The 14,291-nt window shown below is 53.9% G+C and overlaps 1 protein-coding gene across 2 annotated transcripts; it reads left to right on the top strand.

Moving 5' to 3' along the window:
* Positions 1–1,618: 1,618 nt before the first annotated feature.
* Positions 1,619–12,813, top strand: CFAP20 (cilia and flagella associated protein 20). 2 transcript variants are annotated; one of them, XM_075765368.1, is made up of 6 exons: positions 1,619–1,873; positions 8,394–8,473; positions 9,559–9,670; positions 10,014–10,202; positions 11,334–11,444; positions 12,330–12,813. In XM_075765368.1, exons 1-6 carry the CDS (start codon positions 1,790–1,792, stop codon positions 12,333–12,335), a joined length of 582 nt encoding a protein of 193 aa, XP_075621483.1. In that variant the 5' UTR covers positions 1,619–1,789; the 3' UTR covers positions 12,336–12,813. The 2 variants fall into 2 exon arrangements, with proteins under 2 accessions (XP_075621483.1, XP_075621482.1); XM_075765367.1 differs by lacking the exon at positions 12,330–12,813 and having other exon boundaries at positions 1,663–1,873; positions 11,334–11,453.
* The last annotated feature ends 1,478 nt before the right edge of the window (positions 12,814–14,291 follow it).

Here is a 14,291-nt window from a genome sequence, read left to right as displayed (position 1 = left end):
CTCCCCTGGAAAACACGCATTCGCAGCTGTCCCGCCAGTTTGTGACCTTAATGAGGCAGCAGCCTCCAGCACGAATGCGTCACTGCTAGCGCTGCATTGCTGCACAGCAGAAACAGAGAGGTCGGAGCACGTGGCCACAAGCAGCTCCGGCCTGGGTGGCACCGGAGTGCTGGGAAACGGCTTGGCAGAGGGTGGGACGTGCCCACTGCCGTTACGTGACTGAAACGTCCTTCCCTTCCACTCCCATCAAAGGTGTTTGCCATTCTCTTGGCCACAGAGGTACAGGAAAGGGCCAGGCCATGTCTTGGAAGATCCAAGTCAGGAAACTGCTTGGGAGTGACAGGAGCTGCTTTCCGGTACTCGCACGGCTCACAAACACAGGGCTAAGCTGTGAGCATTTATCACTCGGGTTTTAATGGAGCCGCTGGCATTAACAGTCACGCCGGGTTTCCAACGGGTGTGCGTACCTGCCGATGCTGCTCCGAGCAGCACCAGGACTGGGAGGGAGAGAGGGAGAGATGTCGCCTGCTGGGGCAAGTGAAGCTTGGGAACTTGGGAGCAAGACTGGGGCTAAAGGAAGCAGCAAAGTGGAGCAAATAGCGTCTTGACACTCCAGCCTTGTAAAACAAGCACAGAGAGAAATGGAGGCCCCCAGGAGAAAAAAGCAGAGCCCAAACTGAGAAACGCTCCGTGAGCAAAGTGCAGACTTGGAAACAGAAAACCGAAGTGTCGTCTGGTGGCTGGGAATCGCAGGGGAGAACTGGGATGTTTTAAAAACGTGCCCACCTAAGTCCCAAGCGTTCGGTAGATGTAGTACCCATCATTTCATTAGCTACCCTGGCCTGGTCACAGGTGTGCGGCCTCGAATGGTCGCGGCTTCACTAAGGCACTTTGCTGAGCGCGTGAGGAAGGGGGATGGAGCCGGTGCTCCTGCGGCTCCTGCCCCGGGCGGCCTGCGGGCGGGCGGGAGCCCCGGTGCTGGGCAGCAGAGTGCAGGACCCTGCCCGGGCCGGGCTGTCACCGTGCTGAGGATGTCCCCGCCGGCCCGGGGCCCGTTCAGGACGGCGTCCAGCGCTGCGGCCACACCAGACCCACCTGCCCCACGGCCTGCGCTGCCAGGACGCCCTGCCCGCGCCTCGGGGCCGGGGCAGCGGCCCCGCAGAGCCCGGCCCTGGCGGGGGTCCCCTCCCGGGCACCGGGCCCACCGGTGGGCGGGAGGCAGAGCGGCGGCCAGGCGCAAGGCCAGGCAGGCCGTCACCGACATAGCCGGTGCTGCCCGCGGCCTACCCGCGGGGCTGCACCGCTGTCATCCAAGAAGGGCCTGCCCGGGCCTCCGGAGGTCGGCCCCAGCCCGGGAGCCCGACCCCGGCCCCAGCCCCATTCCGATCCCGATCCCGATCCCGACCCCGGCCCCAGCCCCATTTCGATCCCGATCCCGATCCCAGCCCCAGCCCCATCCGATCCCGACCCCGATCCCGATCCCGGCCCCAGCCCGGCCCCGCCCTCCGCCCCCCCCGGCCCGTCCCTTCGTCCCGGCCCCGCCCATCGCCGTTGCCATGGCAGCGCGCGCTCCCGCAACCCCGCGTCCCTCAGCGGCGGCCGGAAGTAGATCCGACGGCAGCCGGGAGGCACGGAAAGTAGTTCCCTGGTGACGGCGGCGCCGCGACCCGGAAGCGAGGGGCCACGGCGCGGAAGGATCCGCGGCAGCCGCCGTGTCCTTGCACAGAGCGGCGGCCCCGGCCCCGGCGGCGGGAGAGCAGTGGCCGGCTCGGCCCGCCGCGGCCTCGGCATGTTCAAGAACACGTTCCAGAGCGGGTTCCTCTCGGTGCTGTACAGTATCGGCAGCAAGCCGCTCCAGATCTGGGACAAGAAGGTGAGGCGGCGGCGGAGCTGGGGAGCAGAGGGGCCGAGGGAACAGCGCGGCCGCTCGCCTCAGGCTTCCGGAGCAGGCCCGGGGCCGGCGCCGTCCCGACGTGGCGAGACGAGGGGCCGCGGCGCACCGGGAAGCAGCCGGTGAGACCGAGGCACCCGTGGGTCCGCTCTCCTCGCTCAGCCCGCCGGTGCCAGGTTACCGGGACTCCCGTTTGTTTGGGGTTTTGGTTGGTCGTTTGGGGGTTTTTATTGTTTTTTTGGGGGTTGTTGTGGGTTTTTTTCCAGCGGGGAGCGTGTTATTACAAAAGCATCTTCTGCTTTTGCTGAGCAGAAGAGCCCCGCCAGGGGAGCGGGCCAGCCCGGTGTCAGGAGATGCAGCACTGCGAGAGGCTACCAAAAATACCAAACGGTGGAAATAGGCATCGGAAAACAAAAAGACCCTTCGCCATGTACAGCGGCTCCCCCGTGGTAGCTGGGCGTAACTGAGACGGGGGTCCTCTCGTGTGCGACCCGTCTTTGAAACGGGCTTGATAAAGGTATTTAAAGGTAGGCTGCGGTGGCTTTTAGGGTGTAGAAGAACTCATGAATGTTTCATCTGTTCGTTTTTCCTTCCTGTGTGCTCCCAGAGTGGTTCTGTGGAGGGTCCCCTGCCGTCTCCTGGGTATCTCCCACCAGGGAGCCCTCATCGAGACGTCTGGAGGTGTTGAGATGTGCTGCTTCCTCTCCTTCACGAACCACCTGCAGTTGTCTTGCTACCTAAAAGTGATACTGTAAAACCTTCTGAGAGCAGGCTCCCATCTCTGAGGTTACAACGTGTATTCAGTTATTTGTGCTTGAGCCTAACCTGAATTTCTTGCGGTTTCAGGAAGAATGAAAGCCTTCAAGGCAGTTCAGCAGCTTGTTTGACCTCAGTGGGCTTGCACGAGCATTTACAAGTCGTGGGACAGGGAAGAGGCAGCGCAGCCCCATCCCCTTTCCCATCGATGGGATACCCACGCAGCTCTACAAAGAACTGGGTTGCCTTGCGTAGCCTGGCTGTGTATGTGTGCCTGCATTAGCACTTTTGTGCAAATATTCATGACTTTAAAAAGGATCGGCAGCTTATTTGGGTGGCGTGAGGATGGGATGTGTTAAAGACCCTTAGATAAAGGGATGTAGTGTGCCTCCAGACTGGATAAAGCCATGAGCGATCTGGGCTGACCCTGCCTGGAGGTGGAGGCTGGACTGGAGAGAGGTACCTTCCGACATGAATTGTCCTGTGCAGGGTGCTACCATTGTGATCGTGCACCTTGAAGGGGTGGCCAGCAGGAGCTCTGCTTGCAGGGTAGATGTAAGCAGTGATTCATTTGGGTGCAGGAGTCACTGAATTGGCCAGAAAAGACTGACAAAAAATTAGCACTGCTGTTCCCAAGACCAGCAGATGGATGTGCAGGCTGTTTCCATTGCCTGCTGTAGGGCTTGCATGTGGCTGGGCTCCTCTGGCACTGCCCGGGCACAGCAGCCCTGTGTCCTGGTAAGCAGCAGGGCTGTGTGTGGGTGCTCTTCCTCACTCAGAGGTCTGTCTGTCCTGAGGAAGCATGGCCAGCTTGGGTGAGCTTGTTGTGAGGATTGTCCTGCTCACAAAGGTGTGGGGTGAAACTAGAGTGGGTTTCTGACTTCTTTGCCTGTGGATATCAGCATGGCTCGCTCTTTCACCTTGGTTTTCCTTTTAAAAGGAGTTGGGGTGGTGGGTTTGTAAGAGCTTCAGCATTCCTGATCCGACACCGTTGTTGCGTTGGCAGGAGGCAAAGGGCAGTACTCGGGGCATCTCACTGCCTTGGAGCTGAGAAAGAGGAGTCCCTCAGGTCTTTACTCCATTGTGTGTGGGTGTCATCTCCCCTGCTCAGCCCCTTCAGAAAATCCTGCTCATGTGTGGGGCAGCGTGAAGACTGGGTGAACTTACACCATGGGGAAGTGCCGCTGATGGTTTGGGTGCTGATGGCCTGCTGCAAGCGGGGAGCTGGGTGCTAAGTTGCTGATGAAGCCTCTCTGGCTCGATGCAAGAACCTGCCAGGCCGGCATCTGGCTTGGGCAGCACATTCATAAAGTGAGTAAATGTCCAGAAACAGTGAGGGATTTTTCCAGTGGGTTTATTTATTGGAAAATACTGATCTGTTCAAACCCAGATGTCCCAAGAATGTTCTGGCTCTGGCATTGCCACAGGAGAGGGTTAGGGTTGGGGTTGCTGGGAGGGGGGAAAACAACCAAAACTTTGCAGTAAGTGATCACTGCTCTCTCCAGGGATGCATGAAATGCACTGGTTGTTTTGGTGAGAATTGGAATCAGGGGCTTTGATGTTCTCCCATGTCCTAGGTGAATGCCCTGATTACTGGATTCATAGCTGTCCTAATGTGGACTCTTATCTTTGCAGAAAGTACCAGCAGACAGTGATTTTTTTTTTTTTTTTTTTTTTTTAGATCTTAGGGAATCTCAGGCTTTTGTGACATGGGGAAAAGCATTTCTTGTTCAGCCCCAGCAGGGTGTCCACTGCTTGTGCTGATGGAGACAGTCTGAAGTAGAGGCTTCTTCACTTGATATAGGTGTAGAAATAAGGCTTCCAGTGCCCCTCCTTGTTGCAGGCATTTGTAACCTCACTCTAAGTAGTAAGGTACAGCCCTTTCCTTCTCTCCCTTCTCCCTAAGGGCTGTGGGTAAGCTCTCGGCAGGCCTTGGCAGCAAACCCTGCCAAGCCCAGTCTGTCCTGGCCACCAGCATACTGTCCCAGGGGACCCTGGCAGGACTGAAGCATCCATACCTTGGGAAGAGCACGGTGACTGTCCCACCATCTCTGCAGGCAGAGGTTCCTCCTTCAGCCTTGTCCACAGAGAGCTGGTAACTGTTGAGCGGTGCTCTCTTCTCCTGCCTTCCAGTGCTGCGTGTGCCTGGTTTGGAGACCTGTTTGCAAGGTGTTTTCTGTTTGCCTTCCAGCACTTTGCTGTTCAGAGTTCTCTGTTTATTCCCACAGTGTCCTGCCACCATGGTCTCCACGCGTCAGCGGGGAGACACACTGACCAGTCTCCAGGAGACTCGCTGACGCTTTTCTGCATAGCAAGTGGGAACGGTTCAATGAAACTTGTTAAATCTATCCATCCTCTTGCTAATTTCTCCGTGTGCCTTCTGCTGACGTTTCAACGCAGAACATCATAAGCAATTTCATATGCTGTTGGGAGGATGCAAGGTCATTCAATACGCATCTGAATATCAAACGTGTGCCTTGCCACCAGGATGCCGATGGCAATTTCCCTGATGAACACAGCCAGGATCAGGTCCCTGCGAACACTGTGACGTCCTCTCTTGCAGTCCTTCTCTGACTCGTTAGTCTGGGGACCCTCCTTTGCTTCTCTGACACAGCATCCTTGTCTGGGTTGACCCAGATCTCTGCATCTTGAATACAGCAGTCCGTGCTGCTCACTCTCCCTCCTCAAACCTGTGTGTACCAGGCGCTACAGCAGAGCCAGGTAGCTCCTGCTTTTGCCTCATGTTTTGCCTCCTCTCCCTTCCTGGGAGAGGGAAGTGGCACAAGGGCCTCGTGCCTGGTCTGGACCTACCACTGGCTTTGAGAAGTGCCGCCCAGTTCCGAGGTGAGAGCGTACGCATGCCTACGGTAGTCTGGACAATGGTGCCGGCCGTGTTTCAGCTTGCTGTTGCTGGCACAAGCCCATCGCCTAGCGACGGGGCAGTTGGCAACGATGCGGGAGCGAGCCTCCAGAGGTCGGCCTCGGACCTCTGGCATCCTGTCCTCCAGCAGGTGGGCCTGGGGAGGAGTGCTCCTTGCTGCTTTTCCTCTGGTCGTTGTTACGTTTGACTAGTGTTGCTAGCAGCAATGGCAGGCTCAAGAAATACATGTGTTCAGACGCAATTGTCTGTGAAGCCGCTGCCCCCTCCAAACCCTGTGAGATTTGAGGTTTGCGTCTGCAAGAAAAACTTTTCCAGTTTGTCTTTAGACAGAAGGTAACTTCCCAGTTATCCTGATGCAGAGGATATTAGGCATTTGAAGAACTTGTATTTTTTAAGAGGACTATTACCCTTTTTTCCAGCTTCAAAAATCCACCTTCTTAGGCTTAAGATGGCTAGAAAATATTGGCCAAGCAGAAACGTGGAATGTTTTGTTTAGATTTCTAAAATTTTCTGAAATCTTATCTTTCTGTGAGGTAGGAGAAAGCCCCTGAAGACTAGGAGCTCTTGCCCCTGAAGACTTGTAGCCACCGCAAGCACAGCAGGACCGTCCCTCTTGCGCTGCGTGTGCAGAACCGGTGGCCGTGCCTGATGGAGCCGGAGGTCCCTCTTGGTCTGTGCAAGCCTGTTGGGAAGGGACCCTCAGAGTTGGCGGGGGAAGAGAAATGCTCCTCTGTAATCAAAATGTGTCCTCCGTCAGGGAGGTGACCCCCAAGGCAGGCAGGAGGCGAGCTCAGCCTCTGGTGGGGAGCTGGGCTCTGGAGTGAGCCGAGGGGCTGAGCGGGGGCATTTGGCACCACTGAGTCCCGGAGGGCAGTGCTTTGAGCCCCCCATTCGCGGTGAGTGCTTCTGATGTTGTTCAGCCTTATCTTACCAAAACAGCGAGGCTGCTTGGGCTTCTGATCGAGCCAGCGCTGGATGTCATGCTCCAAACGTCTGTGTGTCTGTCCTGCCAGCACTGACTGCAGGCACATGCAGCCAGGCTGGCGTTTGTGCAGAAGGGTGCCTGTGCAACATGGCCACAGTCTCCCTGCAGCTGGGTGGTAGTGCAGCTCTCAAAAACTTATACTGAGCAAAGCATGTCTGGGAGGAAGAGCTCTGCCACGGTCTGGCCGTGTTTTGTACTTAGCTCTTCTGCTGTCTTTCATCCTATTTCTGGCAATGCTGAGGAAGAAGAGTTGCTACTTTTCATTGTCCCTGTAGTCTGGGGAAGGAAAGCCTTCACAGGCTAAGGAAGGGGACCTGGTTGCAGATAGAAACACTACTAACTAATCGGTTCAAAGCGTGTTTAGCTGTTTTCTGTTACTGTCCTCTCCAGAGAAGCCCAAACCTGAACCTTCTCCCCTCTGTGGAGCTGTAAGCTACCCTTGGTGAAAGCTGGCTGACATGGTGTGGAGGCAGGGTTTGTTATGCACTACTGTTGCCTGCTTAGGCAGGGTTATTTCCCGGTGTTAAGTCTGCATGCTGTATCCCTGTGGCTTCCAGGATTTAATTTCTCATATGCCACTCGCTGTTTCAAATACAGAGTGGCACATGGGGCTTCTGCTGGGCTGCTGATTTAAAAAAAAAAAAAAAAAAAAAGCAACTAATCCAGCCCTCATGCAGTTGGTTTCTCCTGAACAGACCTATAAATCTATGGGAGTTGCTTTTGATGGAAAGGAGAGTTACAGTTATCCCGTAAGGATCCTCTCTCTGAGCTTACTGTTTTCTGGAAGTATCTGTGCAGGCTTGAAGCAGAGTTAAGATCAGCCTGGCAGGGCTACACTCTTGTGCTTAGCAGCAGCAGCTGGGTGATCCAGGCTGAGGTTTCTTGAAACTGCTTAGCTTCTCTTTCTTCCAGCAGATGTGTGCAACATCACCCAGGTAGGTTCTTCTGAAGAAATGGACTTTGAAGATGACTTGCTAAACCTGTAAATCATTTTGTAGCTCATGACTGGAACCATCCCAGTAGAAGCTTAATGTATGCTATAGATTGGCAGTGCTGATAGGTGCTGAAGGAATTAATTCATGGAGCCGGAAGGAATATTGCAATTTGCTGATCTGGCATTGGGGAAGAACAGAGGACTTAATTAGCAAAAATGCCTTTTAAATGGAGATAAATTTGATGGGAAGTGAGCTGCTTCATAAAAAAAATAAATCCTCAGACCCTGGGATTCAGCCATGTTGCTTATGGAGAAAAATGAATTTGTGTTGGCTCCTGGTTCCGGCCCTGGCCTCCCTGAGCTCTGTGGGGAGCTGGCTGCATCTGAGTAGCCAAATCCCTGTGCCCCTCAGCAGAGCAGATGATGGCTCTGCGCTTGTGTGTGCTGTAATTATGAAGAATTTTAACCAAGCTCTCATCTGGTCCTGCTCTTCCACAGAGGCAGTCAGCCATGCCCAGCAGTAGAGACTAAGACCCCTTGGTGGCTGGCGGCTGGCTGGTGGCTCCCTTTGCTTGCTCCTGTATTGCTGGTATTTGTTTTTACCCATTATCCCACTCTAGTTTGATCTTGCTCTGACACTTTTTTGTTTGTTTATTTGGGCCTCTAATGTGAGGCTTGAGTTGCTCGTGTTCACTGTAGCATATTTTGATAGATTGAAGTCTTGTACTAGGTGTCCGTGCAGCATGCTGGGCCGTAAACTCTTGCTTGGAGTCGTGGCACTTTGGGGCAGTGATCAAAGCCTTGGAAACAGCGATGTCTAGGACAATAGGAGCCAAGTGAATGTAGATGGGTTCTCCTGGGATCTTTTTTCCCCCCTCTCAATTAGCGTAGGCACCACTTGTTTCCCCCTCAAGTAACATCTGTGCTGTCTGAACCACTTTTCTAGGTGCGCAATGGCCACATCAAGCGAATCACCGACAATGACATTCAGTCGCTGGTGCTGGAGATTGAAGGAACTAATGTCAGGTAGGAGAAGGTGTCATCTGCCCTAGTGTGCCCTGGGGGCTTGGCCCTGGAGCAGAGTGAAAGATGTTGGTGCCCCGCAGACGACTCCTTCAGACTCTACTGCAATCTCTTTGTCAATAAATCGAAGAATATGATCTGGGGTCAGATGCTGATTACCCCTCTGTGGCACCGTACTGTGCCTTCCCCTGGACGTGGTTGTAGAGCTCTCTGTCGTCCTCAGGGGGGCTAAGGGACAAAAAATAAAGTCCCATTATTTTTTCCATCACTCGGGGGGAGGGGAGGTAAGTTATATTTGATACCTGGTCCCCGGTCAGTGCCATCAATTACTGAGAAAGCAGCACTCTGCCTTCTGCATCTTTTATTGTCTTAGGCCTGCTCTGCTGCTCTGCCCACGTGACAGCTGCTCTCCCAACAGCAGGAAGATCAAAGGGAGATTTATGAGGGGAATTGCTTTTGGTGCTTCACTTAGCAACCTCGTCTTCATCGACCAGGGAGAGAGACGCCAGCTCCATGAGCGGGTTCAGAGCCTCCAAGGCTTCTCCAGGGGTGATTCAGAGCAGGGCGCTCCTTATAAGGGCAGCGGAGACTCCTCTCCTGCAGACAGGCTGAGCCAACGCTTCTCTTCCTCCCAAGATGTGTTGATACAGAACTTGCCAGCTGTGACGTGTACTTCTAGGGCTCATGACCTCTGTTTTTCCAACCATATAGAGCACACAGGGCCTCTGCTGTGCTCTGGAGGGCTCTACCTGTTCAGTCAAGGGGTAGGAGGAGGTTGTGTTAAAAACCAGTGCTGGCATGGCCTGGAAATTGGGGAGGTGAAGCTGTTCAGGAAGGTGTTTCATGCCCTGGGTGAGGAAAGTGGGATTTGAAATGCGTTCTTTGGGCCTTCTATCTTGTCCTTGCAGCTACCTCTGAAACTCTGTCTCCTGTTACAGGAAGCCCTGGTTGTTGCTGAGATCTTACAATCACAGCTATCTTTTTCTGCCTGTCTGCCAAGACTGCATTAGGTCAAGGGAGACTCTTGGGACCCAGGCTGTGCACTTTGTGCCGTGTGAGATCCTAAAGTGTTTTTCTGTCCTTCTCAGTACCACGTACATCACGTGCCCTGCTGACCCAAAGAAGACCCTGGGCATCAAACTACCTTTCCTAGTGATGATCATCAAGAACCTGAAGAAATATTTCACTTTTGAAGTGCAGGTGAGGAGTGTGCAGGGGGGAGGCCCCTCCCGGGACCAGAAGGTGCCAGGGAGCCCGCAGTCTTACGTTGGAACTTGTCCCAGGCAGCATGTGGTCCCCAAAACAGTTTTGCTTTCTTGGCCACATGATGTGTCAGGTTTTCTGCTATGGGGCATCAGTCAGCTCATGAGCACATTGTTGCTGTTTCTGAAAATGGATCTGTTTCCTTTGTTAAAAATATTTCTGCTGCGAAATGGAGGGGTGGGAGTAGGAGAGCCCTCTCTGAGATGGGTAGAGTTTGAGTCTAGAAGAGCTGCTGTCTCGGGGAGCTGCCTGGGTCAGCAGCCTTCCTTCCTTGCCCCAGGTGCTGGACGATAAGAATGTACGACGGCGTTTCCGGGCGAGTAACTACCAGAGCACGACTCGGGTGAAGCCCTTTATCTGCACCATGCCCATGCGGCTGGATGATGGCTGGAACCAAATCCAGTTCAACTTGTCGGACTTCACACGCCGGGCTTATGGGACAAATTACATCGAGACCCTGAGAGTTCAGGTGAGAAGCAGGCATGTCTTGCCCGCACAAACGAATGGTTGGCAGTCTTCCTGCTAGCTGGGACAGCCCTGCTGTAGATTGGGAATCCAGGTTTAGCCCTGAGCAGTTCCTTTGCCAGTCCTACTCTTTGCAGAGCACTGCGGGAGGGGAGCAAAGGACCAACTGAGGCAGCAGAGGTCTTGATGGTGCCTCACTTCACTGGACTATACTGGGATGAAGGAGCCCATTTCCATCTTGCTGGCTGTCGGTTAGAGTAAGAGTTGCAGTCTGCCTGAAGTTCCCTGCGGTGTGTCCTGCTGGGCGGAGGTCTGCCGGGAATTGGCCGCGTGCTGTCTTACTGTCTAGATATGCCAGAGAGCAGCCAGCCAAGCGGGAGCCTGGCCGGTGAAGCCCCAGGGTGTTACAGTCCGTACATATCCCCAGACAAGGTTGTTTGCTAGTGTGGGTGGAGTGACCCTGCCTCTGCTGAGCCCCTTGGACCAGAGCTGACACAACTTTTGTTCCTGCTGGGAACATGAAACTTGTTCCATGTGCTTCGTGAATTCAAGTTCACTGTGTCCAGCGACATGCATTGTTTTGAGGAACGCCTGTGTGCTGAGCATGCCTGTTCCTTAGTATGACAGGACTGCTGCAGTTCCGTGTGGGGTTGCCCTGAGAGGAGCAGGCAGTCGGCTGGGAAATGTCTGCCTTCTCGCATACCCGCGAGGGGGACTGGAGCAACTCCTTTGCTGCCAGCTGATAGTGGAGGCAGCGCAGACTGGACAGTCTCATTCCTGACCTCAGAGAGGCCCTGAAGAGGGAGTGTTAAAAATGCAGCAAGCTGAGGTTGAGAATGTTCTGGCGAATGCTGATACCAGTGGAGGTATCAGCAGAGGTGGGTTCGTAGCAAAGAGCCTTCTAAGCAACTAAGGCAGATTTCAGTTTGCGGAGATGACACTAGAGAGAGCATCTAACACAACGCAAAGGGCATGGGCCAACACTTCTTCTCCGATGTCCTGTCAGATTGAGAGAGAGACAGTGAGGTCTCTTCTCCAGCTGCTGAGCCGAGGTATCCAGGCCACTGCATGACAGCGAAGCTGGGTGTGGAAAGAATGTATGGAAAATGGACTGACTCTTTGTTTTGACTCTCAGATCCACGCCAACTGTCGCATCCGACGGGTGTACTTCTCTGACCGGCTCTACTCGGAGGATGAGCTCCCAGCTGAGTTCAAGCTGTATTTGCCTGTCCAGAACAAGGCCAAGGTGAGCTAGCTGTGGGCAAGGAGGGTGGGAGCAGCAGCTGGGCCGGGCTAGCATTCCTCATCCTCCTCCCACTGCCTTAACAATCCAGAGTTTCTTCTAGCAGCAGAGCTCTTAGAAGCTTTGGCCACCAGCCAGGGAGCACCCTCGCCGTTGCCAGGGCGAGCAGTCTGTCGGGGCTGCCGTGCTGAGTGACTTTCCTGCCGAAATGCACGGAAGTTGTCATTCCCATCTAGGAGCAGGGTGAGCTGTGCAGCTGCCCTCCACATCCTTCTGTTCGTGTTGAAGGACTCCGGGCAGGGTGGCAGCCTCCCGGCATCTCTCCAGAGCTTTCACCCATGACTCAGCACAGCGATTTTGCTCTTCAGAGCTAGCTGCAGCTCCACACTTGTCTTCCAGGAGATATGCTGTTTGTGTCCCTTTAGCCCAAATTTACTCTCCTCTGATCTCTTCCCTGCCCAGTGCAGATGGTGTTGCTATGAGGTGGGAAGGGGATAGGCAAGGTTGTGGCTGCTCAGCAGGAGGAGATGCCAAGCTCTCCCCTTTTGGTGATGGGAGAGGAGTACATGGCATATTGGCAGCAGTCTCGAGGCTTGTGAGGAAGCACCTTCTTTGCCAGGACCAGCCTGTCCCAGATGCTTCTTTTAGCAAGGAAGATTCCTGGGCAAAATTTCAAGGAGCTGAGGAAGGATGTTGGGTGCTGATCTTAGTGGGAAGTAGGCGCAGTGTTAACAGTAGGTAACACCTCTGGGGAACCTGTTGCTGCCCTCTGGGCTGTAGCAGCCTCCTGGGGGTGTCTGGGGAATGCTTGGAGCCCTCCCAGTATACGGCTGTCTTGGTGCTGCCGAGTCTCATAAGTGTCTCCTTTCTTCTGCCTGCTCTGTCCAGCAATAACACCACATTGAGAAGAAATGCAAGAAATGTTTGGGGTCAGTAGGAAAACAAAAGCAGGTGGAAGAGAAGGCCCTGCTGAGACCAAGTTTTAGATCAGCTCACCTTGCCTAGGATAACTGTGATTCATCTGGTATCCCTCTTCTGGACAGGACGCAATTAACCATGTAACGGGTCTGGGACTATGTTGTTGGTGTGCAAGTTGTACAGAATCAGAGTTTTCCTAGCTGTTCCTAAAGTGCTGAGCCCAAACACCGCAAGCGACGTGGTACGTGATCCTGTGTTGCACAGAGGGGTTGCTCAAAGTGGTAACTGTGCCTCTGAAGAAGAGATTCAGCAGGAATTACGGGGTTAAGTGTGCCCTCTTGAAGATACCAATTATATTTTTTCTTTCCTTGTTTTCCATCTCTTATTTTATATATACTCTGAATATGGATGTAATACTCACTCTTGAAAAGTTATTAAACATTTGACTCTGTAAGTCTCCTCCTGGCTTCTTCCTTCTTGGATGGATCCTTTAACTCGCACATGTTCATGCCTTCAGAAAGTGCTGAGGAATTTCTTTAGGAACCCAGATGTTGGGATTTGCCTCTGACTTTGACTTAGATGGGCAGCCTTGCTGTTTGAGGGATAGCACGGACATGAACAGCAGCGGTCTGGAGAGAGGAAAAATAGTAGAGTTTCCACAGAGGAGACAGGATCTGTCCATGAGGTTTGTGGTACTGTACCTATGACAGAAAACTCACACTGTTCCCTTTTAGTACACAGAAGTGGGGTTTTCATTCCCTTCTTACTTGAAGCTGTTTTCCCAGCGGTGACAAATTGGCTTTACCTGCCTGTTAGGGCACAGCTCTGTTCCCTCTGTGGTTAAACAACTCACTCCAGCTCTGAACCAAGCCTTTAGCAGCTACTTACAGCAAGAGGCACACAATAGCCTTCCAGCTGCCAAATTGTCCCTTTCCCTAGGGATCAAAGTGGAGGTTTAGCAAAGCAGCATAACAGGAGCGGAAGTCTTTTCCTGTGCTGAAGCTGCCCTTCCCTGCCTCGAACCAATCTGCCTTTGTTGTGGAAAGGCTTGCGAGGGGAGGCTGCAGACCTCTGCCAGAAACGGAGAATCTGGGAGTAGCTGATGCCCTTCCTCCCTGGGGCCAAGCTCCCCCCCCCCAGCTACTCTGGTGGGTAGGTACCTCAGATGGGTACTGATCCTTCCCTGGTGCTGGGCTGTACAGTGAACTGGGAAGACTTGATTTTCATTACTGTCCTGTAAAGGAAAGTTGGTGTCTCCCAGGAGGAGGAGAGCCTGTTTGGGGACATCTGCCCCAGATTCTGGGTTTAATCCTGACCACTGACTTTCCACCTGGTTTAAAGGTTTGGTGTGTCTGTGCACCCTCATGGTCAGCAGCTTCTCCATATGCAGCCTGCTTTACCTCTGTGGCAAGCTCTCCCCTATTTGCACCTTTAGAGTTAGTGGGCTTTGAACTGGAGGTGCTGAGCCCGTGCTGTCACGTGGTGCTGGATTGTACTTGCAGAAGGCTTTCTGGAAAAGACCTTTCCAATTTTTATAGCAGGTGAATAGCTTGGTAGCTCTAAGGAGCCAAGCCAAGGAAGCCCACTTGGGAAAGCACCATCCGTCTTGTTTTGACGTCTGTCAAGGCTTGGCTGGACTTGAGATTTGTGAAGTGGAATCACTGTATCATGTGCCGGGGATCGGCCTTAATGAAGTCCATGGCGAGGCTTTGCTGCTGTGTTTGCAAAGCTTGCCAGGGCTGGGGGACCTGCTGAGGGAATCCGTCAGACCCCGGCAGGGTAAGGCGCACATCCTTTCCCTCAAGCCCTCGCTCATAAGCCTGTGTTTTTGGCGGCCGAGCACTCACCGGGAGCTGCTGCCGCCTCTCCCTGCCCCGCTGGGGCCTGTGCTGGAGTCAGCCCTTGTCCTCCAGGAGTCGGCTTTGCTCTGAG

This window comes from Balearica regulorum, chromosome 13 (genome assembly GCF_011004875.1).
Source record: "Balearica regulorum gibbericeps isolate bBalReg1 chromosome 13, bBalReg1.pri, whole genome shotgun sequence".
Taxonomy (NCBI): Eukaryota; Metazoa; Chordata; class Aves; order Gruiformes; family Gruidae; genus Balearica; species Balearica regulorum.
The sequence above is the reverse complement of the archived record's forward strand: the minus strand, read 5'-3'. Positions and strand labels throughout refer to the sequence as shown.